The 26031-nt window shown below is 38.9% G+C and overlaps 3 protein-coding genes across 5 annotated transcripts; 2 read left to right on the top strand and 1 right to left on the bottom strand.

Annotated features, from left to right (window-relative positions):
- Positions 1 to 215: 215 nt before the first annotated feature.
- Positions 216 to 5278, top strand: trmt2a (tRNA methyltransferase 2 homolog A). Its single transcript, XM_079478992.1, has 12 exons — positions 216 to 412; positions 607 to 1235; positions 1591 to 1699; positions 1822 to 2003; positions 3421 to 3535; positions 3628 to 3740; positions 3821 to 3932; positions 4071 to 4193; positions 4284 to 4359; positions 4472 to 4588; positions 4660 to 4756; positions 4857 to 5278. The coding sequence occupies exons 2-12, from the start codon at positions 613 to 615 to the stop codon at positions 4999 to 5001; spliced, it is 1812 nt and encodes a 603-aa protein (XP_079335118.1). The 5' UTR covers positions 216 to 412; positions 607 to 612; the 3' UTR covers positions 5002 to 5278.
- Positions 5164 to 13295, bottom strand: dgcr8 (DGCR8 microprocessor complex subunit). The gene is made up of 14 exons (XM_079478979.1): positions 12810 to 13295; positions 11307 to 12293; positions 10846 to 11008; positions 10594 to 10736; positions 10170 to 10491; positions 9883 to 10080; positions 9699 to 9800; positions 9304 to 9402; positions 8681 to 8763; positions 8449 to 8549; positions 8228 to 8334; positions 7959 to 8086; positions 7728 to 7841; positions 5164 to 7168 (listed from the first exon to the last, which is right to left on the bottom strand). Exons 2-14 carry the CDS (start codon positions 11967 to 11969, stop codon positions 7085 to 7087), a joined length of 2307 nt encoding a protein of 768 aa, XP_079335105.1. The 5' UTR covers positions 11970 to 12293; positions 12810 to 13295; the 3' UTR covers positions 5164 to 7084.
- A 39-nt stretch (positions 13296 to 13334) lies between these two features.
- tia1l (cytotoxic granule-associated RNA binding protein 1, like) lies at positions 13335 to 21936 on the top strand. Of its 3 annotated transcripts, XM_079479007.1 has the most exons (12): positions 13335 to 13529; positions 14213 to 14309; positions 14398 to 14496; positions 18970 to 19024; positions 19166 to 19253; positions 19334 to 19409; positions 19514 to 19622; positions 19797 to 19892; positions 19976 to 20060; positions 20145 to 20280; positions 20378 to 20451; positions 20581 to 21936. In XM_079479007.1, exons 1-12 carry the CDS (start codon positions 13489 to 13491, stop codon positions 20666 to 20668), a joined length of 1044 nt encoding a protein of 347 aa, XP_079335133.1. In that variant the 5' UTR covers positions 13335 to 13488; the 3' UTR covers positions 20669 to 21936. The 3 variants fall into 3 exon arrangements, with proteins under 3 accessions (XP_079335133.1, XP_079335135.1, XP_079335134.1); XM_079479009.1 differs by having other exon boundaries at positions 13336 to 13529; positions 19514 to 19626; positions 19801 to 19892; positions 20378 to 20678; XM_079479008.1 differs by having other exon boundaries at positions 13336 to 13529; positions 19514 to 19626; positions 19801 to 19892; positions 20145 to 20279; positions 20374 to 20678.
- Positions 21937 to 26031: the final 4095 nt, after the last annotated feature.

The raw sequence follows: 26031 nt of genomic DNA on the forward strand, positions 1-26031 counted from the left end.
CAATGTTGAAGCGTGAATGTAAAGATAATAAAATACAACAAATACAAATGATTCATAAAGTATAAATAAAACATAATTTTCGATCTTTTATTTGTTAAACATAATAGGCTTGTTCGAAATGATGGATCGCCGCAAGATCCGACAGGCGGATGACATCAAAGTACCGCGAGAGCGATTCGAAGAAACGTAATGTTTGTGCTTTCGTATCCGCTCTCGCGGTACTTGGATGTCATCCGCCTGTCGGATCTTGCGGTGCCACATCAAGTCGAACAAGCCCTTTGCCTTCCCATCAGACGCTGCTTTTGACACGTGTTCCTGTTTTAAAAATGGCGGCTTGCATGTCTACATAAGTGCAGTGATTCAGTACTCATACGTTTCAAAGTGATAGCGACTGAAGAACTCAAAGTAACAAGTAAGCGACGTCACAGCATGTTTGTTCAAAGACGGTTTAAAGTAAACTCGTTCGCTCTCAATTTGTTTCCCACCTAGCTTTTAGAAACTGTCATCCGATTTTCTAATTTATCCTATATGATCCATTAGTGCAAATATAAATACATAAAAATACATTCAAGTCTTATAATATGCGTTTATTGGTCTGTTATACAGAGCACCATGGCTGATGTTGCTGTTGACCATTCACCAGCTGGTTCAGTACAGTTTGTTAAAGATGACCGGGTGGAGGAGAAAAACCAAGAAGATCAACCAGCAGAAGGAGGGGCAGATGGTGCTGCAGGTGGCGACTCCGACATGTATCGCTACATCAAAGGAGACCTCTTCACATCTGAGATCTTTAAAGTTGAGATACAAAACTTGCCCAAGTACATTGGCTTCAATGACCTGAAGAAGTTCCTCAACAAACACGGAATCAATCCTCACAAAATCAAGTTGTTTAGCAAACAGATGTTCGCCTTTGTCACTTTTAAGAACCAGGAGGAAAGAGACAAGGCCATGAAGGCAGTGCACGGCATGCAGTGGAAGAGTAAAGTCCTGAGCGTACGTTTGGCCAAGCCCAAAGCTGATCCCATCCTTAAGAAGAGAAAACAAGATGAGGAAGGTGAGGACGGGCAGCCTGGTGCAAAACGTACCACAGGTAGCAAGGATGCAAAGGAGGGCGAGGAAGAGCCCCTCAATATTCAGATAGCCAATGCTGTAACACCCTTGTGGAACGTTTCTTATGAAGAACAGCTGAAGAGGAAAGATCGTGAAGTGGAGGGAATTCTGCAGAAACTGACCAGGTAACAAAAGCAGAAAAGGAGAAGTAGGCATTGACAGGTCACATGACCAGCCACCAATCATTGGCAAGTGCCAGCTCCTGAATCATGACGGATACCAATTTGGATAGATTTTGTTCCACACCATATTTATATTTTAATTTACGTATAATAATTTTTAGAGAGATATAGTGGGCCTGTTTTGCCAAAGGTTTCAGCGAGATCAATAAGAATAAATGACGTCTATTTTCTAAACAATTATACATATGTTATTATATTTATCATAACCTTGTTATCCATATAGATCATGCATGACAGTTTCTGAACTGACATTTTGATCACTTATTGTTCCTTTTTTCTAATCTTTCTTGCTGCTTAGAGAAATTGGCAACAATAACAAGGCCATGTTACCGTGGCTGTTTGTTCAAAAGGAGAAATACAACAAGATGTGCTGCCCACTGGAGTCCATACGACCATCACCTATGCAGGTAACACTTCTGTGTGTTCACCTAAATCACACAATAACCTAAAATATTCTAACCACAATCGCATGCAGATACACACTTGTATCACTGACAAAAACATAACGCTGTGTCCCTGTGACTTGCAGACAGAGTACAGAAATAAGTGTGAGTTTGTGATTGGAGTGGGAGCAGACGGAGAGGATAAGACTGTGGGCTTTCGTTTGGGGAAGTATAAAGGAGGATCCTGTGCTGTCGTGAGTCCATCTGAAACCAGCCACGTGTCTTCTGAAGCCAAGAAGATTGTCCAAGCCTTCCAGCAGTTCATTAGGTGAAATTAATATAGTTTTTTGCAAGCTGGTAAAAATGTTAGAGAAGAAGAACCACCCACTGGCCCAATTGGCGCAGTCCAAGTGGCGGGGCGAAGGCATTTCCCTCTGTGATTCTTTTGCCTTCTTTTGCCTTCTTTTGCCTTAACACTTGTTCATCTGATTCTCAGTCTCGCTCTGGCCATTATACGCGGATCTCACGATTAAAAACTCATCAGTCTTGGTCACTGCCAGAGGTTCTATGACTAGTAATGCCCAGATGACCGTCCCTATACAGCTCATTGCTGAAACATTATTTTATCTAGTCCCCTTAGACTATGAAAACTCAAAAGAGACAAATGGACCAATCTTACTTTCTCTTATGGTAGCTTTATATAATCATGCCATAGTTTCCTATGTATACTTTGAAAAGTATTACCAGAACCAGAGGTTTGAGGCTTACCCTATTTAGATTGGTCAGACAACATTTGTGTTGTGCCAAATGGAAATGTACATTATTAGACCCCACGGTCCAAGTACACTTAAAGTAGTGTATTTTGTCAGCTTTCCTTAAAAACCCAGACCAAAATACTCTTCCTCCACACAACATCAATTTACCTCGCAAAGGACTCTGTCCTGGATCTGATCAGGCCACAAATGGGCATTTACATGAAGACAAACCCTTAAACCTATGTTATGATCTGCTTTGGAAATAAGACCATTGTACCAATCACACTTGAGAGATTTAAAATGATACCAAATATGCATATTAAGATTATTTGTTCTTAGAAGATATGGTATTTGTCAAATCCAGTTTATGGGTGAGCATTGAAGTGGTCGGAGTTGAGTTGGAGAGGTGGAGAAGAGAACAGACTTTGCGATCATCATTCATTTTTGTGATCATCATTCATTTTTGTGTGCTATCTGAGATGGAGATGCAAACCCCATGGGGAGTTCTTTGTATTGGGTGAAGCTCTGTGGTTCTCAGGATGTGGTGCCCTTTTGGTGTGGGCACCTTGGCACCGGCCTTACAGTTTCTAGAATTTACAAAAGAACTGTTCAAGGGATAGTTACTCAGAAATAAACATTCTGTCATTTATTCGCCTTCATGTTGTACAAAACCTGTATATAACTTTATTCTGTGGAACACAAAAGAAGACATTTTGAGTAATGTGTCCATACAATGGAAGTCAATGGGTGGGTGTTTTGTTTGGTTACCGACATTCTTCAAAATAGCTTTTGTTTTCTGCTGAAGAAAGTCATACAGGTTTGGAATGACATGAAGGGGAGTAAATGGTAAGGTTGTTTTTAGGGTGAATTATCTCTTCATTATGTTTTTATATGGAGGTCTTTCAAGCTTATATGTCACAATCTAATTCCAAGAGTCTGCATTAGTATGTCTAATGCATGTATTTACTTTGGTGGTGGTGTTTTGAACAGGACAACTCCATATGCAGTATACAGTCCAGAGACTTACGAGGGCCACTGGAGACAGCTGACTGTACGGACCTGCAGGACAAAGCAAACTATGGCCATTGTTTTCTTCAATCCGCAGGTAATATGTTTGATCTAGTGGTTATATTTGTGCACCTTAGATTATTGCTTAATTTTTTTCTCCAACATTCCTATTCATTGTTCACAACCTAGAAACTCCAAGAGGAAATTGAGGAGCTGAAAGGAAACCTGCGTCAGTATTTCACGGAAGGAGAGGGAAAAGAAAGTGGCATCACGTCGTTGTATTTTGTGAGAATGGGACAAAGGTGAGCTCCGTGAAACCAAGCTAAAATCAAAAACCTCCAGAGGAATTTAGAAAGCTATTTATTTATTTGTTTCAATCCAGGACATCTGCGGGTACAGAGGACCTTCCCTGCGAGCACGTGGCCGGGACTGAGTGGATTCACGAAGAGCTTCTTGGACTGAAGTTTCGCATATCTCCTCACTCGTTCTTCCAGGTGAGTCTCCAGATATATTTCTTAATGTATTGTAATTTCTACAGCACCAGACAGAATTAAAAAACAATGATTGTTTCCAAACATGTTTCAATTTAATGATATTGCATCAATAGTATATCATGATTTTGAACCTGGCAGACAAACACCCCTGCTGCTGAAGTTCTGTACTCTGCTGTGGGTGAATGGGCTCAGCTCGATCAGGACAGTACTGTGCTGGATGTGTGCTGTGGAACAGGAACCATCGGGATCTCTCTGGCAAAGGTGTGGCTTTTACTTTGCCAGTAGTACTTATACTGTACCGTGTTCTCATGTGTGATAATTTGTCATTTGACGTACTTTTTATTTTAACAGAGGGTGAGGAAGGTGATTGGTATAGAGTTATGTCTGGAGGCAGTGGAAGATGCCAAGGCTAACGCTAAAGCTAATGGTAGGACATTGACCTGCAAATGATCAGAAACATTGCGTCTTATGTCATTTAGCTTTTCCTGCATTTATATAAATCTAATATGATCTTCTCAAACTTCAATGTACATTAACAGGCCTGAGCAATGTGGAATTCCACTGTGGGAAAGCCGAAGATGTATTCCCCACTATTCTAAATGCAGTCGTATCTCCCAATGTCACAGCAATCGTTGACCCTCCTAGAGCAGGGCTTCGTAAGTACAATACTCTCAAAAAGCCATGATTTTGCTTTCACACCATGATCGACCCCAATTTCTTTTTACAGATTCCAAAGTTATTCTAGCAATCAGAAAAGCAGAGCATCTCAAGAGGCTTGTCTATGTTGCCTGCAATGCCAAAGCAGCTATGAACAATTTTATTGAGTAAGTTACTTCTTTCGGTTTGAAGTAACATAAAGCTGCATTGGTTTGTAAAGTTTTGCTTTAGTGCCTAAATTAATCTTTAAATGTTTGTTGCTTGAAGTCTTTGCAGAGCTCCTTCGAACCGCGTGCGAGGAGCTGCCTTTCGTCCAATGAGAGCTATGGCTGTGGACCTCTTCCCTCAGACCATGCATTGTGAGACCATCCTGCTGTTTGAAAGAGTGGATTACAGCAGAGAAGACATTTGACTGTGGATTACAACACACAAGCTCTGCCGCCTCGAAGAACATCTCCAATACAGTAGATGCAAATTGTCATTGTTCATTTCAAATGTGTATTTGTGTAATGTACTGATTTGCCTAATTTTAGGGCACCTAATTTTTCTTGTTTGAAGTAAAACATCAAGACATCAGTTTCTGGTCATGAATTTATTTGCATAAACAAATCACTGTGTATCAGCGATCATGTGGTACAGCATCACTTGCAGCTAAATAAACCGGTCAACGATAATGGCTAAAAGCACACAATTCTTCATAAAACTAAAACACACTTGGCAAGACCGACAGGCGAGTTACACTCCAAACATTAATGGGAAAAACACATCTTTAAGCACTTTGTTGTCAGCAAAATCTTTGTGCTCACGGAAAAAGGAAATTGCTTTCAGATGCAATACACATTCAGGAGCACAACAGCTAATTTATGAATCAAACTGACAGTGCACTGCAGTTTTGTTTAATGTCGGTCTCAAGAAAACCACTATGCCCATTGTTTTGGGGGATATAGTAAAATATTGATGTCATATCTTAAGGCCAGACTACTTTCATCTCCCTCTCCCAACAGGAAATACAGTGGTTTTCATCAAGCAGGGAATGTAGTTTAATCCAGCAATTATTGCATCTTTTTCTTTAATATTTTATCCCATATACATGTTTATATATTTCATGAATAGCTATGCAACAATTCTATGAAAATGCATAAGACGGTTAAAGCTTTGGTTCACACTGTTCTTCAAGCTATTGAAAAATGACGACGCAGTCCGTTTTTTGTTCGAGGTATGAAGTTACCATAGTTGTTTTCATAAACTGCATGTGAAATGATTGTGGCTAAAACATTTAACACACCAAAGTGATACGCTCTGAATAAAAGTAGAAAATCACTTCTCACAGTGACGGATGTACACAAACCATACAGAATCATCTAACACAGACACAAAAAGCACATGCTTAAAAGGCAATTTTCTAAAATATGTAAGAACGCAAGAGTCACCCCCCAGCAATTATGTAACGTACAGCATCACAAATGTAGACTCAAGAGAGAGGTTTTCCCTTTCTAACACTGTACCATTAAAAGAAGCAGAAAAACTAAGGTGACAAACACTATTCTGTCCCGACTAAAATGTTTCAGTCAGTCCCTAAAACAAGCGTTAAGATATCAAAGCATAACAAATGTAAAATGCACTGATATCCTCACTGATATCTTGTTCCTCAACTACAGTACCTCAAACACTTGTGCTTTTTAAACAAGCAGAGCAACTAGTCAAATTGACCATTGGTTTGAATCATCCCTCAATTCCCATAATGTTGTACACGTCATACAAGCAAATAGTGCATTACTTAACAGCAGTTGAAGGGGACGTGTGCACACTAAATGCTATAGAAAGAAATACATGTATATTTCACATGTCAATAAAGATGACCCTGTCCACTGAACAAAACACACTTCAAAGTAAATATAAAACCAAATTGTGCAGATAAAAGATTGCATGCTCTGTTAGCAAAAAAAGAAAAAGATTAACCATTTCGAGATGCCACAGAAGCAAACACACAGTCACAAAGAAATCCTTAAAAGGAATCATCGATTGTTGAAATGCACACAAAGCTTCTATATTTCTGAAATGTAGTAAATAGGAAAATAATTTATTTGCAATTGATTTTAAAAACGGAGTAACAATTGTGTTTTTATTGACAACATCTAAAAGCCATAAACTTAAAAGCAAGCACCTGTAACACTTCAACATACATATTTACTATTTACTTCGAGTCGTAGAAACATTTTTGTCATCAGCCGAATCAAGTTATTAAATGTGCACTTGGAGGTATTTTTTATGCTTCTACTTTTCATAGTGTTGAAAACATGTCGAAACCTGTTAGTAAACCCATAAATTAAAGACATATTTGGGAGTTGTACTCAAAATTCTGATAAAATGTAACTAGTATTGCCATTTGCACTGCAAAGTAATGCATAATTCAGTAATAGTGCATTGAACATTTGTTAAAACTATTACCAGTGGTCAGTGCTATCTGCTATCATGACACGTTGGGCAAGGGCTTGTTAAACATCGACGGTACATAGAGGTTCACTGCCTGGTTGAGCTGACTCCATTATAGTCATTTTGGGCTTCTTTCTTGCTTCCTCCTGAAAGGAAATTAACAAAAAAAAGTCAAATGAGCCACAAACACTTTTGTGAGTGATAATTAAATACAGTAAACCGCTTAAGGGGACAGTTTACTCAAGAAAATGTAATTCTGTCTTTAATAGCTCACCCTCAAGTTGTTCCAAATCTGTATACATTTAAAAAAATATTTGTAAGAATACTTGGAACCAAACAGTTCCCGGCCGCTAATGACTACCATAATGGGAAAAACTACAATGGTAGTCAAAAGTTCCCTAGAACTGTTTGCTTTCTTCAAAATATATTTTCTGTTCAACAGAACAAAGATATTTATAATGTAGGAAAGCAATTTTTCCTCCTACGGTCATCAATGATGACCAAGTACTGTTTGTTACAAGCATTCTTCCAAATATCTTTTTCTGGGTTCATCAGAACAAAAATTCAGATATTCAGTGTATTCAGATTATGGAACAACTTGACATTTTTGGATGAACTGTTCCTTCAAACTTCTGCATACGTGTATAGAAAAGCCAATAAAATTATCTTGCGTTTCACTTATGGAGTGTGAATTTGCATCCGTACCCTTTCTCGTGCTAGTTTCATCATCTCCTCTCGTAGTTTGTTGAGGATGTGAAGGTTTGGCTTGTTCTTTTTGGCAAACTGCTGAAGCTCAATCACACTCTTATCTGAGTTTTCCTGAAAAGTGCAAATTTGTCAATGTAACGTCATAACATTTTTACAGTTTAACTGAAAACAAGCATACTGAGGTGTTTAGAGGAAGATGAAATCGTATGGATCAAAGAGATCACCAACCTTTTTGACCATCTTATTGCTTTCTCTCCCGTACATGCGCAACAGCGAGCCCCAGTTCTTTACATGAGGATGAAGCATTTGGAGAATCTTCTGTGATGCCAGCTGCTTCCCCACCCTCTTATTCTTGCCTACAGAAAACAAGTTACAGCATTGGCTGTGTGGTTGTATCCATGTATGACTTGTCAATGGATGGGACAGTCTTGCTGAAACTTCAATGAGATAAAGTGGTGAAAAGTGTTTTTTGAACAGATTCAAGCAGGCATACTCACACCAGCCACGAACAGTGTGCTTCCCACATGTCATGACGTATTCACTCTTCTGGTTCTTTCCTGGGATCACTTCAAACTTAATGCTGGTGTCACCCATTCCATGGTTTCTATGGACCAGACAGCGACAACCTTTCATTCAGACACATTTGAAGAATCCACAATCTGGTGTATTACTTTCCTGGTGAAATCAATAACAGTCTACTCTCTACATCACGTCATACCTCTTAAGGCACTCGTGAAGTATCTGATATGGTGAGAGTAAACCTGCTTTGTTGGTCAGCTCATACACCCTTGAATCTTCAATACTGATATGATTAAAATACTGTGGGACAAGAAATGAAAATATGACTTTGCTCCACCAAGAAAATAACAACAATCAGGACAAATAAGATTTGTGCAATCAAATTTATAATTTTTTCAAATAAATCAGGGAGCATAAAAAGAGCAATGTACCTCTAGTTCATCTCCCTCCATAGGTTTCTCCTCAGACGTCTGTTTCACGAAGTCAGGAATGAGGATCTCCAGTGTTGCTCGAGCTGCCCGGGAGAAGCATGACAGTGTAAACGCTTGCTTGCACATTAAACCAGTAAATGAAGTAATAGGTTATAGAGCAAATGTATTCTTAATCATCTTAAAAGGATAGTTCACCTTTAGCTGCAACACAATAGACATTATGTGACCCAAACATAACTTCCGGTAGACCTCCACAAAGAATCAATAACTGTTGAATATTTCATTAAACCAATAAAAATGTTTTTTTTTAGTTCAAGTTATCAAATAAACGGTCATCATATAACCAAACGCTGACCGGAGGTTAACTTCAGGCCAAGCACGTGTCCGATAAACCATCAATAATTTTAGTATGTTAGTTAAAAGTTAAGTCCAGAATATGTTTTTCAATATAGCAACAGAATAGGGACCACGGATGTCACATGTCCTCATCTCTTTTTTTATTTTATAGAAAGAGATTCGACTGCATGAAAACATGAATTGTAAAATATTTGAACAAGGCATGAGGGTTATTGTGAAGATGTGAACTATCCCTTTAAGGACCAGAATGAAGGTGGAGAAGGTACCAGCTTTATTCTTGGCAAGTTTTTTACTGCTTGCTGTTCCTGTGCCGTATGTAACACCGTCTATAATGACTGATGCTCCGAAGGGTTCACTTGGGTTTTCTGGGAAAATAAAACAATATTTTAATATATAAACTACAGTGCTAAATATTTATTCCCTTCCTATTGCAATTTCAAGACAGTGGACATGAACACAACTATGGATCTTTGCCTGATGTAAAAACAGCAATTTTCCACCAGATGTTCTTAATCATGTTAAGCCTAAAACCCAAAATCCATTTAACCAAATTACTAATGTACATTATATTATTAAAATCACAAACAACTTTTCTTGTCCTACAATAGATCCACAACTACCAGTCTTAATACATTTCAATAAATAAAATTATGCCACTTACCACATTCAAAAAAGTTGTAAACTGGTCGCACTTTCAGCACTCTTTGCATATACTCGTGTAAAATGCAAACTTCAGACTTCCCATTGGGGTTGATGACGAACTCTGAAAGACAAACACAATCCGTCTTGACAAAACAAACATATTTTGCACCATTTAATTCATGTAGTAAATAATTCTCAGTTACCTTTCTTCGTAGGTGTATCCTGCACAGACAGTGTGATGAGCTTCTGATTGGCTGGTAGTATGGGCCTCTCAGATTCAGCTTGCTTTCTCTTCATGTCCCTATTGAACTGCCTGCGCTCGGCCCACGTTCGAAACTTCTTCACAGTCACTTGCTCAAAATCAAAGCACTTCTCTAGGTAGCCTCTGAACTCCTCGATGTCTGTGTTACACACAAAAAGACAACACGCGTTGACTCATTATGCATTAAGGAAATGTGTTTAGCAGTACAATAGTGTCTCATTCTCTTACCAACAGACTCATCTTTGCAGACCTCCACCTTGGCTCTGACCTGGCCCAGAGCTCCATGTGCAGTATCACTGACGTGACAGTCCTTCCCGGCTGAAGAAACTCCTGGCTCCGTGAGGTGGACATCAGGATCCTCTAATGTTGGCTCTTCTGTGGCAGTAGAGTCGGGCTCATCGGCTCTCTCCAGCGAGATGTTCTCTTCCTCTGGTTTCACCGGAGACACCTCTGCGTTTGGAGTCACCTCTCCGTTATTTTCCCTTTCCTCTTGTTCCTTCATTCTTTTGTAGTGCAAGCAGGGAATGCTACTGGTTGGTGGGTCATGTTTCTAGCAGGGAGAAAGATGAGGTCATTTATTAAAAATAAATTAATGTATGCGACAAAAGAAATTCCACCATGAAACTTGTAGATGTTAGATCTAATGGTTTACCCTAATACTTCCTGTTCCAAGGAAGTAAGGTCTAGACCAGGACACAACTCTGGTTTCCCGGTGGAGGTAGACTGGAATGCCAGAGTTATGGAATGTCATGATCCATCCATCAGGTAATGGCTCAGTGGGCGGGCGTCCTCGACCTGCCGAAGAAGCAAGTATCATCACAATGGGTGCCTGCTTTGGCATCATATAACAGACTTAATTTCTGAATGCACTTTAGACTCCATAACAAGGGATTCTGGGACTCACTCTTAAGAACGGTTTTAATTTTGGTCATCATGGGCTGAACTCCTGCCTCCCCATCTGAATTGTGATCACTGTCTCCAGTGTACCTGTCTTCAGCCAGACGTCTTTTCTTGGGCATGGGCATACCTTCCTCCAGCAGGGCATCTACATCATTGTCAAAGTCCTCCTGGAAGAGCAGCTGGTTTAGTAATTAGCACTTCAACTAACGTGCAATGAGAAGCCGATTTGAATTAAGGCCCACTTTGTGAGCTCTAATTCAAATGTTTTTTTTTTTGTTTTTTTTTAAATGGACCACCTCTTGACACTCCAGGATCCCTCTTCGTGACAAAGACGTGTGCTATATTTGTAGTGATGTTTTTGAATGATGAACATTTAGCTTTAAATTAGCTTACAACGTCAGCAGAAATACAACACAACATCAGCAGAAATACAACACAACCAAGGACATAGTATAGTTCTTTTACCTCGTAAGAGTAATTAAGGTCCCCCTCGTGCACTCGCTCCTGTTGAATAATCATCTCAGACCTAAAACCGCTCGGCTCTCCATCTTCCACTTCCAGAAAGTTCTCACTGAAATCTTCCAAGTCATCTAGCACCGCAAATTCGACCTTGTTCTCCTGCTCGGCCTCCATCTCGACACTGCTCTGGCCTGATCCGCTTGGCACACTTCCCTGCTCTAAGCAATCATGCAGTTCACCATTCAGGCTCTCTAGGATCTGATCATCGCTAACCTGCCCCAAACCAGTGTACAACACCTTTCTGTCCTTGCTTTTACTGGTGTCATTGAAACTAACACTGATCTTTACGTCTTTGAGAAGCTTGAGATCAGTTAGGAACTTTGTAACCGGGGGAGCGTGGCGAGCGGTTCTAGGGCACCTGCCCATGGGGTCAGGGTTGTCTGATGGGCAACTAAAAGTCAACGTACGCTTATTAAGGAGGAGCTTTTCGTCCCCGTCCACTGCTGGGGTGTGTTGGTGTCCATCACCACCAGAGCTAACGTCCATATCCTCTGCGTCACTGGACGTTTGCAGGGGAGGTGGTGGAGGCGCGTTAAAGAAATCGTTTTCCGCCAATACTGATTCCGGTGGCTCCAAGGGGAGGGGAGGTAAAAACTCATTCGCATCCATAATAAATTTCTAATAAAAGAAAAAACTATATCGAACACTGTAAGAGAATGCAACTGGGAAGGGATCTGCCCAAGAATAACGTTAAAGCTTAACAAATTGCAGCCCTAACACATGCACGAGTTCAAATCACAGCTCAAAACATCAATTTAATAATATTCATATACATGGTTGAATATGCTAAGCTGACTACATTGTTCTTTTCATTAATGTAGACAGCTTTTTAGAAATCACTGTCTCAATTATTGGAAATCACAATGCATTCAGCTTAAACGTTGCCCACATCTAAGCACTGTCCATCCTGGGAGGCCAAATCTTCTGTCGGACCTAAAAAAAAGGAAAGACAGTAATTCAAATACCAGAAATATGTTAATGCATTGACATTTTGAGCATGAACGGTCTTCAAATCTAAATCCTTAAAACTCGTGTCTGAATCTTCACGTAGTCTAAAATTGTTCGTAATATGCGAGATAAATAACAATATTGTGCCAACTTTATCAACATTACAATAAAAGTCAACCGCACCTATTATAAGCCCCACAAGGCCATTGCTAATTAGTGGCTAGCAAAACTTATACGTAAAAATATGGTTACGTTCAACCTCATACGTGTTAAAAACAACAATTTAGCGTTGCAGTGTTGGTTTATGAACCGATAACATTCGAGGCTTGTTTATGCTGAATACATCGATCAATATATCCCTCGACTTCTCAGTCGGTGTGTTAGCCATTAGGAGCCGTATGGTAACTTAACCCACCGTTATAACTTGTCCCGAGTGTTAATCGGCTAAACGACGAGATGAGTAAACACCAGTAGATAGCTGCACGCCCTCTTTCTACTCACCTAACTACACAAACGCTTTTCTGTAGACTTCGTGTAATCACAGGACTGTTCTGTTCGTTGGATTCAGATGGCCGTCTCCTCTCTCCGCCATCTTCATTGCATCAGCAAGGCGGCAGCATCTGTGGATGTGAAGTGTGACCACGCCCATCGCAGCTCTCAGCCGGTGCCAACACACATGTGATTGGACCAACAGCAATGTGCGTGATTCGTTTCAGATGTGCCTACATTGCCGTTTTGATTTTGTTTGTCGTTTGGCTTGCACAATAAAATCTTTTAGAAGACCAAATAGCGCGGAAAAAAGTCTCTGAAGTCCTTTTGGATAATGTAAAGATGTGACAATGATAAATCAACAATGCATGTTCTCCGAGTTTAGATGTGCCTTTGATCGTAGTGCTCGGAAAGTGTCGGTTATGGTGCATCGTAAGTTTTCAACGCAAAACAAGTCGCGAGTATGTAATCTGATCCGACAGGGGGCAGTAGCAAGTCTCATTCTGGGAGTATCAACAGCTAAAGAAGAACGCCCGCAACGTCATGTGATGACGTTTCACGAGTAACGTCAGAGGAAGTTATTCCAGTATATTCGCGTTAACAAACACAAGTTAAAATCTTACAGGCTTTATCCGTCCGAGCCATAGAGACAACAATATTTATATCGAAGCCTTGACATTTTCCCACCAGCATGATGATGATGATGATGGACGAGGACCAGCCCAAGACATTGTAAGTGCTGTGGTAGTTTAGTCGGCCGCTTAACGAAACGAAACTCGTGTTTAAACACGTTTATCGAAGCGGCGCTAAGATCCGGTGCGCCACACTTAACATAATCAGATCGAGAATATGAGTCCGTTTGTATTTTTTTAGTGTGATTTCATATTAAATGTAAAAATGGCGTCCATGCTTTCAGTCCCTAAAGCCCAAGCCGGTTACACAAACACCAAACTGGGGCAGCGGAACCGAGCCCATTAGTGATGGCTCCGAACAATAGTGTATTTTCCAAGCTAACGTGTAATTTTGATTTGAGTTAAACCCACGAGAATGATCTGTTCGTATCAGTAGTGGCGCTAACTGCAGCGCCAAGAGGCAAGCTATTTCCGTTTGTAGCTTTGGGTTGCTGTAGCCCGTTGAACTAATGATTAAAAATAACATTTAAATGTCGCTATGCCCTCCATTGGATCCTTATCAGTATTTCCCCCGTGTAAGAGTTTGATTCAGAAACACGTTTTGTTTGCATTGAGTAGTTATGCTCGTAGATGAGCTTAGGATCGCGTTAGCTGCTAGCTACCGTGCGCTGAAAACGTGGCAGAAATGAATTCCGCGGAACCCGCCGCTGGCGTGAAAGATGGAGAAAAACGCAACGCACTATGACACTGTTTCAGCTTCCTGTTCTTTTCTGGGATTTTTAGGTATGTCGGGAACCTCTCCAGAGACGTTACGGAGGCCCTCATCCTGCAAGTGTTCTCTCAGATCGGTCCCTGCAAAAGCTGTAAAATGATCATTGATGTGAGTTTTAAAGCGCATGGATACGTAACATTTTTTTGCATACAGTTAAGGGACCCGAGTTTAATCCACATTCACTTTGGGTTTTCAGACGGCTGGAAACGACCCGTACTGCTTTGTGGAGTTCTATGAGAACAGACACGCTGCTGCAGCTCTGGCTGCCATGAATGGCAGGAAGATCTTAGGAAAGGTAAGAAGTATACCCTCACATAAAAGTACAGCCACAAAAGTTGAATGGATATGGGATGAAATGAAGCTTTAGATCCTAAACATGAGAAACATGGATATTGTAGTAGTTACGGTGTGTTTGCTGGCAAGTTCATCTCTCGTACATTATTTTTAAATCATTCTCATCATAGCCGTAAAGCTAAACCCTGCTTCTGGGGGTCTACATGCCCTCCAGAGTTTAGTTTTAACCCTGCTCCAACACACCTGCCTTATGTAACCCTACACAGCTGAATTAGCTGGTTCAGGTGTGTTTGATGGGAGATCTAACTAATTTTAGACGTTGTCCCAATTCGTCTTCAAGTGCATCTCATAAATCAGATTCTATCTTGTAGTGCACAGGGGGAAATAACCCGGAAGTAGTTGGAAAATGTAACTTCCAGTTTTTCTCTGGGCTTTATTTTTATTTCAATACAACAAATGTGGCCTATAACGAAAGTTCCATACTTTGCAATGGTATTTCAGTTTTACATTTTAATAAATTCAAAGTCATGCATTACCATTACCAACAGATTTGCTTTCCACCATGTTCCCCAACCTATATGCTTTGTATGACATTACCACTTGTGTATCATAGTTTCCTACTCGTAAATACTCAAATTGGTCGTTCATGCCCTCTGAACTTACAATATTTCATACTTCCAACAGTAAGTACTGTTTTTGTTCAAATTAAAGCATATGAATTTCATTGTATGTGTATTTCTTATGTAATGTTTACTACTTGGTATAATTTTTGAATTTTTGATTTGTGTATCAGCACTTTTGTATTTTAACCACAAACAGTATACAACTCGGGTACTTTAAGGATACTTATTTTGACATAATACTAATATAAATTCTGTTCAGGATGGGAGGTAAAATTGGGATGCAGGGCGATCCTGTGTTTGAATTAGCACTCTGTAGCTTAATAAAGTGCACTATTGGAGGGGATAGTCATTTTTAGCACTAAAGTTGGCATTATCGAGTGCACTCATTTAATTCCATGATGGACAATCCGTGTACACTAAACAGTTTGCCACTACATTCTTTCCATTACTCTGAATGAAGTCCTCCGTCTTGCCCGCTGCACTTCCAGCATAAAGAATGGTGAATAAGTACTGCTACCTTCCACACAGCCTGGTGGAAGGTAGCAGTGCAGGATCAGGATTGGCTCCCCTGGATGTAACTCTCTCGAAGTTGTTTTTCTTTGCGTAATAATAGGGGCTGTGGATGGAATTTAAACTGTAGGACTATGAACGTGCATATGTGGCATATATAATTTCTATAATCTCTTAAAGTGATACTTAACCAAAAATGTAAATGCTGTCATCATTTACTGGCCTTCGGGTTGTTCCAAATGTGTAAACATTTCTTTGTTCTGATAAACACAGAGAAGGATATTTGGGATAATGCTGATAACCAAACAGATCTCAACACCCAATGACTCTCATAGTAGGAAAAAACAAAGGTAGTCAAAAGTGCCCCAGAACGGTTTGCTGTCCTACATTCTTCATTCAACAGAACAAAAAAAGATCACGTAATCTTTCCTACTATGGGAGTCAATGAGTGTTGAGATCTGTTTGGTTATAAGCATTATTCCAAATATCTTTCTCTGTGTTCATCAGTACAAATAAATGTATATACATTTGGAACAACTTAAAGGTGAGTAAACGACGAAATGAAAGAATTCTGTCAGTTATGTATCCCTTCAAGGGAATCTACTCTGGAGCATGTCTGAAGCTTTTATCAGTCCATTGGAATGCCACTAGAGCTGCAACTAACGATTATTTTAATAATCGATTAATCTGTCGATTATTTGTTCGATTAATCGATGAATCGGATACAAATTTTTAAAAGCATTCATTTTCAACCCTTTATTGAAAAATAGAACTGACATTGCAAAACATATTTCAAAAGCTTTATTATTACTTATTATATTATTATTACAGCTGGCTGTGGTTTACATGATGCATTTCCCATCAAGAAGCCTCTCGTGGTTTGCTGTTTTTTTCTGGAATTTTTTCGGGTCTCTCTGATGGTCTTTCCTCTACCTCCGCTCTGCTTTTTTAATTTATTTTTTCTCCGCTATGCTGCGCGGCGCGATCAACTTTTTTTAGTCCTGTGACACACTAGATGCGTGGCGTGAGCGTCTCAGAAGCCTGGCGTGACCGTTTTTAAATCGGCTCCCATGTTAACAGGTTAGAGCTTGCACACTGCCTGCGTGAGACGAGCCGCACGGAAAACGCGTGCATGCTAGGAATTGAATCGACGCCTATTTTTCACGAGACACGCAAGCGTGTTGGAAGCGTTTCCAGGCAAAATAGAATAGGAAAAGATGTTTATATGTAATTTTGTACACAAATACATATTAATGAATGCCATTTTGATGTTTGAAAGCTAATCATCATTTATTTGAACGTATTTTCAAATTGAATTTCATTAAACCAACATCTACACGTTACGGGGTTTACATGTCCACTGTAGAAAACATCAGGACTTAAATCATGTTTATAATGCATTTTTGGAGAAACAACAAGTGAATATTGAAATAAATTATACATTAATATTCCTATTAAGTATGAGATATTATTACTAAAATGTTGCAAATGAATACTCCAATTAACTACTTTTTTCCATAAAATCTTCCTCCAAGAAAATGCTTAGGCTATATCCAATGAAAAGATACATTGCATTGAATGGGAATATTAATTTATGTCCATCTTAAACACATATTGCATAAAGTAAACTCGTGCATCAATTGATTACGTTACATCTTTAATAACATATCTGAGAATCATCTTAATACGAATTGTGGTTCGTATTAAACCCCAAAATGTATTGGTGACTGAATTATTTTTGTTTTTTATGCTCTTAACAATGTGATTAAAAATGGAAAAAAATATGACACACTACAATAACAACGTAGTCTAGTGTGTCATCTGAGTGACGGTCCAACATCAGGTAATAAAGCTACAAAACATTTGGAAATGTTATTTAAATAAACAGACAGCCTACTTACTCATTTTTCGGATTTTGGAAGGTGTAGGTTATGTGAAAAAAGTTTAAACATGTCGTGAATACAAGACCCTTGTCTGTCGGCGGCCTCCCTCTATGTCACCTATAGCAGCAGCAGCGCGCCAGCGCCGCGTCAGGCACGGTGCTGGTGTGCAAAGATACAGAAAACACGACGCAGCCGCCACAGAGCTGACACGCAACAGAAACGCCACGCTCACGCCACTCAAACATGTGGCGCGCGTTATAGTCGCGCGATACAACGAATCGATAATGAAATTCGTTGCCAACATTTTTAATAATCGATTTTTATCGATTTTATCGATTCGTTGTTGCAGCCCTAAATGCCACATGATTCCACCATGTCACAAAAACATGCTGCAGTCATCCATCGCTTGGGTTCAAGTTGAACATTCTTATTTTCAGTCCCTTGTCACATCCTCCACTTAAGTGATTAATTCATCCCAAAATAAAAATTGTGTGATTTTGTTTTACTCACCCACATGATGTTAAACATCTTTTGAGACCTTCAGGCATCTTCGGAGCACAAATAAAGATATTTAGGCGACATCCGAGAGATTCCAGCCCTCCTCATAGACATCATGATTATAGTTCTTGTGCAGGTCCAGAAAAGTACTAACGGTGCCTTAAATTGGTCCATGCGCTCAGTGGCTCAGTAAAATATTTTAAGCGATGATAATTTGTGTGAAAAACAGATCAAAATAGCGACTTTATTCCATATATTCTCCTCTCGCTTGTCAGTCCATGGTGCCTGTTCACGAGAGCACTTAGACACATGCGCATTCGGTTGGGCAAAAAAAGTGCAAGTCTTCCTCAATATCGAAATCATATCATTTTGCGAAGATCAGCTAGTATACAGCGTGCGTCTGTTTGTAAACACGGTGTAACGCTTTTGGGTTGTCAGTCAGAACCCAGATGTCACCTAAATATCTTTATTTGTGCTCCAATGATGCCCGGAGGTCTCAAAGCATGTTTAACGTCATGCAGGTAAGTAAAACAATCACACATTTGATTTTGGGATGAACTTACCCTTTAACATCTAACCTTATCATCATTATCATCATTTGAACCTATACCAGGCCGTCAGCTTTAGAAAAGCCTTGGAGAAAAATATATTCAGTGCAAATATTTTATCCTCAACAGGTAATGAAGGACCATTTGAGGAGTAATACAAGTTGATAATGTCACTCTGTTGTAAGTCTCTTACTATTTAGACTTTTTTTACTATGTAGAAAATAATTTCAGAATCTGGTTTGTTTAAATAGTCCCCATTCCTACTTGAACTTGAGTGGTCGCAGTTTTATTGTTTTTTGAGATTATTGCTTCTGCGTTTGGAGACACGTCATAAAATGCAGCTTAGATGCGGGCGACTGTTGTTTTTGGTTTTTCTCACTCTGCCATGATTCTGCTCTGCTGTTTCTCCCAGGATATGAAAGTTAACTGGGCCTCGACGCCAAGCAGTCAGAAGAAAGACACAAGCAGTAAGTATCCGTTTAAAAAGTATTTAAGTTTGACTTGTGCATGAATGGGTATAGCGTGCCTCTATGTATATGTGGATTATTTCTCTCATGCTGTGTGGTATGCGAGTCCCTTAATGTTTTCCCTTCAAATTATTATTGTAGATCATTTCCATGTGTTTGTTGGTGACCTGAGTCCAGAAATCTCGACAGATGATGTCAGATCAGCCTTTGCTCCATTTGGAAAGATATCGTAGGTGTCACAATTTGACCAAGTATTTCAAAATCACAGCAGTTGTATTTTAATGTAACATTTGTTTTTGGTACATTCAGTGATGCTCGTGTGGTGAAGGATCTGGCTACAGGAAAATCTAAAGGATATGGTTTTATCTCCTTCATTAATAAATGGGTGAGAGTTTGAAAATGGCCATGGTGACAGTTATACATGTGACATTATTGAATGTGCCTCTATTTTTTTTATTGTTCAACTTTGTATGCTGTTGTCTTTTATAGGATGCAGAGAGTGCTATTCAGCAAATGAACGGCCAATGGCTGGGTGGAAGACAGATCAGAACAAACTGGGCCACAAGGAAGCCATCCGCTCCCAAACCAAATAATGAAAGCAAGTCGTTTTAACTGGAATTTATTAGTTTAATGTCATAATCATGTTTCATTTATTAGGGAGGAAATGGCAGAAATGATCTGTCACAAAATGTCTAGGGATCTGTTCTTTAGGAAACACGTTGAGAATTTTTGATCAAATATAAATGTTGTCTGTCCTTTATCTCTCGTGCAGCCAGCAGCAAACACTTGTCCTATGAGGAGGTTCTGAACCAGTCAAGTCCAAGTAACTGCACTGTGTATTGTGGTGGAATTGCTTCTGGCCTTTCAGGTTTGTATAAATGTTTACTTTCATCCAAAGCAACCACATATGCGATCTGAAAGATCTAAGTGTTTTTTTCTCGTCTGCTGTAGATCAACTGATGAGACAGACTTTCTCCCCATTCGGGCAGATAATGGAGATCAGGGTCTTCCCAGAAAAAGGCTACTCATTTGTGAGGTCTGAAATACTAGTTGTCTGACTCAAAACAATTTTTGTGCCATTTATCGTGTGGAAAAATGCATGTTGCTTCCTCGTTGCCAGGTTTGACTCTCACGAGGGTGCTGCCCATGCCATAGTGTCCGTAAATGGGACCTGCATTGAGGGCCACACTGTGAAATGCTACTGGGGCAAAGAAACCGCTGATATGAGATCCATGCAACAGATGCAGATACCCCAGGTACCACTTTACCTTGATTGGCACCTCTCATGTGTTTACTGTTCCCTCTTACATGTGACGGAACCTCCTAACTGTCTCTTTTTCCATGCCACTGCAGAATAAACCGACCTATGCAGCCCAGCCTTACGGACAATGGGGCCAGTCATACGGCAACGGTCAGCAGATGGGTCAGTACATGCCCAACGGTTGGCAGATGCCCACTTACGGCGTCTACGGCCAGGCCTGGAATCAGCAGGGATATAAATAAGTACAAACGTGGCTGTTATGTGCCCTCAGTCCAATCATTAAACCCCGCTTCAGTGTGGCATCTGCCCAATGGGACTCACCATTTCAGAGGTTGTTGAAAGGGCTGCATTCAGCCCACTGTACATTATACTCAGACCATTAATCTGAAAGGAATCCTGTCTTGTCTTTTTTATTTTTTGCCCCAGGACTATTTTGGTAATTTTCTTTTTTTTTTTAAAGTACCGCATTTCGGGGGCTTTAATTGTCTAGTTTTGAAACTGATTAAATGTGTTTTGCAGGCTCAGTTTAGCTCACACCTTTAAGTGTTTAGGACGTTTGAGGTCTAACATACTGCACTCTTTGTATGCTTTTTTCAAGAACCTAAATTTTTGTCCTATCAGTATGGCTATGCTTTATTTTTACAAGAACGGTTTCAAGAATTGAGACATCTGATCATGTTAATTGAATATGGAAGATATTTTATCTCATAACACCTATTGATAAAAGGCATTCTGCATTTAGACAAGATTCTCCTGTGGCCTTGAGCCATACCTGAGGTTTTAGGAACGTCTTTGTTCTGGAAACAATTACTAAAGTTTTTAGCCAATTGTATTAACCCAGAGGTGCAGGAGACCCATGTTTTTTTCCCTTCGTCTAAATGTTATACTATTCGTTTTGTAACACGGAATACTTAATTGTTTAGCTCAATTTTAAGACTTAATTTCCTGTTTTTACAAAATCATGTTTGCGTGGATCCTTTTGAGGGTGTGACAGCACGCGGGTTAATCGGAGGTCATGGGAGTGCTGTTGCATCATGTAAAGACTTTTGTAATTCTGTGTAAAATGAGGTTGTGAATTATTTCTTGAAATCTTGTAAATTCAGGGTTTGTTGAACATCTGTAATGTTGCATGGACATTCTGAGCTCTGTTCTTGTTACAATCTCTTGTAAACATAAAATCTAAGATTGTCATTAGTTACCGAGATGTTATTTCAATACCCCCATACTGTATTCTCAAGAATCAATGTTGATTTGACAAGCCAAAGACAACAACAAAAATGAACTGAGAACTTGCATGCTTCCACCTTTCTGTAATGAGATGGTGATTGTAAAGTCAGTGTATGCGTTGTTATTAGAGGTAATATGAAAAGGTGCAGTGATGTGAGATATCAGCCACATGCTCTCAATTTGCTTGCATACCCAAATTTTCTCTTTTTCTCTACTTTTACAAAAGTCACAAGCATTGTTTTTCATGTCATGTAAAATTATCAAAATAATTATTTAATGTCACTGCTTATCTTCTTTAACTGAGTTTTTTTTATTTGTAAAAAGTTGGAGAGGTATGTTATTTTGACACCCCGATTATATGCTTCCAACAATTGTTGTTCCACTTACTCTATTCAATATGTAAAAACTTAACCTTTCAAAACTGATTTGATGTCTTGAGTGTTCAATTATTTTCTTACTAATGTGGTTTCTTTAAATGGTCATTTTGAATCGAGATCTTCAGGATGAGACTTTTGTTGTTAATGTAAATTGATGTTTCTTCAGATATTAGCTATTCAAAAAGAAGAGGAAAGCTGTTGTAATAATTTTAGATTAAGACGCAACAGTTCACCCAATGATACATGCTGGTTTGTCCATACAGAAACTGGGTTTCTATTTACACGTGTGCTGTCTCTAATTGCTAGTGAAGTCATGTTTAACACAATTATACAAAGCTTACCAAAACATCAAGACTGGAGCAATAATTTGACCATCAGTGCTTCGGATTAAAACTAAGCTTTACTAATTACTATTGAATTAATGTCACATAAAATTGTAGCACTGTTCTTTCACAATAGGGTCATTTTAGTAGAGCTGCAACTAACGATTATTTTAATAATCGATTAATCTGTCGATTATTTGTTCGATTAATCGATGAATCGGATACAAATTTTTAAAAGCATTCATTTTCAACCCTTTATTGAAAAATAGAACTGACATTGCAAAACATATTTCAAAAGCTTTATTATTACTTATTATATTATTATTACAGCTGGCTGTGGTTTACATGATGCATTTCCCATCAAGAAGCCTCTCATGGTTTGCTGTTTTTTTCTGGAATTTTTTCGGGTCTCTCTGATGGTCTTTCCTCTACCTCCGCTCTGCTTTTTTAATTTATTTTTTCTCCGCTATGCTGCGCGGCGCGATCAACTTTTTTTAGTCCTGTGACACACTAGATGCGTGGCGTGAGCGTCTCAGAAGCCTGGCGTGACCGTTTTTAAATCGGCTCCCATGTTAACAGGTTAGAGCTTGCACACTGCCTGCGTGAGACGAGCCGCACGGAAAACGCGCGCATGCTAGGAATTGAATCGACGCCTATTTTTCACGAGACACGCAAGCGTGTTGGAAGCGTTTCCAGGCAAAATAGAATAGAAAAAGATGTTTATATGTAATTTTGTACACGAATACATATTAATGAATGCCATTTTGATGTTTGAAAGCTAATCATCATTTATTTGAACGTATTTTCAAATTGAATTTCATTAAACCAACATCTACACGTTACGGGATTTACATGTCCACTGTAGAAAACATCAGGACTTAAATCATGTTTATAATGCATTTTTGGAGAAACAACAAGTGAATATTGAAATAAATTATACATTAATATTCCTATTAAGTATGAGATATTATTACTAAAATGTTGCAAATGAATACTCCAATTAACTACTTTTTTTCCATAAAATCTTCCTCCAAGAAAATGCTTAGGCTATATCCAATGAAAAGATACATTGCATTGAATGGGAATATTAATTTATGTCCATCTTAAACACATATTGCATAAAGTAAACTCGTGCATCAATTGATTACGTTACATCTTTAATAACATATCTGAGAATCATCTTAATACGAATTGTGGTTCGTATTAAACCCCAAAATGTATTGGTGACTGAATTATTTTTGTTTTTTATGCTCTTAACAATGTGATTAAAAATGGAAAAAAATATGACACACTACAATAACAACGTAGTCTAGTGTGTCATCTGAGTGACGGTCCAACATCAGGTAATAAAGCTACAAAACATTTGGAAATGTTATTTAAATAAACAGACAGCCTATTTACTCATTTTTCGGATTTTGTAAGGTGTAGGTTATGTGAAAAAAGTTTAAACATGTCGTGAATACAAGACCCTTGTCTGTCGGCGGCCTCCCTCTATGTCACCTATAGCAGCAGCAGCGCGCCAGCGCCGCGTCAGGCACGGTGCTGGTGTGCAAAGATACAGAAAACACGACGCAGCCGCCACAGAGCTGACACGCTACAGAAACGCCACGCTCACGCCACTCAAACATGTGGCGCACGTTATAGTCGCGCGATACAACGAATCGATAATGAAATTCGTTGCCAACATTTTTAATAATCGATTTTTATCGATTTTATCGATTCGTTGTTGCAGCCCTACATTTTAGGTGTATATCAATTGAAATGATCACGTTTTACTGTATGAAGCAACAGTGTCCATCTCATGGTCTGCAGCCCTTTAACTTTCAGATGACAGTCAGTTAGCTCCTAAATGGTTATAGGGTGGCACTAGCAACGTCAAGGGCATGGGTTCGATCCCAGGGATTGCGCATTATCTCAGAAACAAAACTAATAGTATAATGCTATGTAAGTTGCTTCGGATAGAAACATCTGCCAAATGCATAAGTGTTAATGCTAATAGCATGAAGACACTGAGAAAATTTTAGTGATTTGTCTGTTTTTTTAAAATAAACAGAACTTCCAATAAATTATTCAGGTAACAGACTGTATGTTCAGATTCTCCCTTCATTCATAGCTACAATATCATAAAACACCCAAAAAGAAAATGTGTTCTATGCAGTTTTATTCATGTTTTAATTTTTTGAATTCTAAATTTGCAGTTGGCTAAATATTGCAGGGCACTTTGCTTAATGAAAACATGTATTTTAAAGTGAATACTAATGCATATTTATACATATCCTATATTGACCTGGGCACAGAAATGGCTCAAATGAAAGGCGCTGTTATTGTTTGGGTTGCATTGGTCAAAGTCATACTGACACCCAGCGGGCAGCGGTGTATAGAAGCGCATTCCAAGTTTGCTATTAACAAATGCTATAGAGTTACCGTAACAAAACAAGCAGCAAATATGCACATTGTGTGTTAATATAAGATAATTAATCAGGGTATTTCATGATTTGCGTTTCCCATTAATGGCCAGTTGGGCAGTGTTTCCTGGCAAGCTTCTGTTCTTAATTATCTACTTTTCCCCGTCAAACAATTAAATATAATTATTATGCTTCCGGGTACGATTCTTCAATGGACACACCCCCAGAAGTAGGTCTACCGAGTTACCTAAAAACACAAGATTTTATGACCTTTAATGAGTGGATTCTTCATCGTGTGTAAGTGTAAATCTTTTTCGTGAAGCGTGTTTTGTTTGTTAAGCCCAAATCTGTCTATGTACCAACCCGTTTGTTATTTAATTTCCCCTTGGCAGTGTTGGGTATAACTATCTTTTCCCTTGAAAAAGTAAAGTAAGTGATTACTCACAATTTTCTGTAATTTAATACAGTTACATTTATAATTAAACTAAAAACTTTGTGTAATATATGTGTGTGCAATAATGGAATTGACATAAAAATCCGAAGTCTAACTTTAAAATCTGTGCTTTATGTATCCTTCTCACATTTGTATACTTTGGTCAGTTAATAATATTAGTTTATGTTGTTTTATATTATTTATTTGAATGAGCAGTTTCATGTCTATCCTTGAATCACTTAACCAATCAAGGTCGATATAGGATATAGAAAGTAATAAGCAATTCAATACTTTTTGGAGAGAGTCATTTGTATTTGAATTTTGTATCTCTCTGATATGCAGCTTTTAAGGTCTCATAAAATGCAAAAAAAGTTGCTAATATGCAGTGTTTGGATTTCTGTCTCCCTCTTCAGATCAATGCAGGCAAACTCTTGTTGCTTACAAAACACTACTGTCTTTCTGTACAACCATGATTTGCCACTAGATGGAGAACTTGTCCAGTACATAAATGGGGTCTTAAAATATGAACGCTTTCAGAATAAAAACCAAAACCATATTTCCTCAGTTACGTTGAAAATCCAGAATACGTTGTATAGTAATACAATCTTCACTATTTGTCTCTAAGGGAAATAATTATGCTTTACAAGGTTGTAAGTGAGAAGTGTGTAGTAAATGAGAGACTGAGTTTGTGCGTAGAAGAGATGGACAAGGTGTCTTTGCTTTGAAACTTAATTTGTCAGTCTGTCAGTGTGATAGTGATGGTATAGTGTGTGCACGCGTGTGTGTGTTGCTGAGAACAAGGTGTCTTTAGTGCAAGCCATCATTAGTCAGTGTGTCAGAGCAGTGGTGTGGAATAGAGGTCTGGATTGACAGGCTGATAAATGAGGGCAGTCTCTCTCTTAACAGCACTGCTAAAAACAGAGAGAGAATAGATGTGAGAGAGAAATGTCAGCAGATGAGTTACTGAGCAGATCAAAACTG

The sequence above is a fragment of the Barbatula barbatula genome (assembly GCF_947034865.1).
Source record: "Barbatula barbatula genome assembly, chromosome: 2".
Classification (NCBI taxonomy): Eukaryota; Metazoa; Chordata; class Actinopteri; order Cypriniformes; family Nemacheilidae; genus Barbatula; species Barbatula barbatula.

Coding starts and splice junctions, on each gene's coding strand:
- trmt2a (XM_079478992.1), top strand. CDS start 613: ATGGCTGATGTTGCTGTTGACCATTCACCAGCTGGTTCAGTACAGTTT. Junction 1,236..1,590: donor ATTCTGCAGAAACTGACCAG/GTAACAAAAGCA, acceptor CTTGCTGCTTAG/AGAAATTGGCAACAATAACA. Junction 4,757..4,856: donor GCTATGAACAATTTTATTGA/GTAAGTTACTTC, acceptor TGTTGCTTGAAG/TCTTTGCAGAGCTCCTTCGA.
- dgcr8 (XM_079478979.1), bottom strand. CDS start 11,969: ATGGATGCGAATGAGTTTTTACCTCCCCTCCCCTTGGAGCCACCGGAA. Junction 9,801..9,882: donor GGATACACCTACGAAGAAAG/GTAACTGAGAAT, acceptor TTTGTCTTTCAG/AGTTCGTCATCAACCCCAAT. Junction 9,403..9,698: donor TTACAACTTTTTTGAATGTG/GTAAGTGGCATA, acceptor TTATTTTCCCAG/AAAACCCAAGTGAACCCTTC.
- tia1l (XM_079479007.1), top strand. CDS start 13,489: ATGATGATGATGATGATGGACGAGGACCAGCCCAAGACATT. Junction 19,410..19,513: donor TCTCCTTCATTAATAAATGG/GTGAGAGTTTGA, acceptor TGTCTTTTATAG/GATGCAGAGAGTGCTATTCA. Junction 20,061..20,144: donor AAAGGCTACTCATTTGTGAG/GTCTGAAATACT, acceptor CCTCGTTGCCAG/GTTTGACTCTCACGAGGGTG.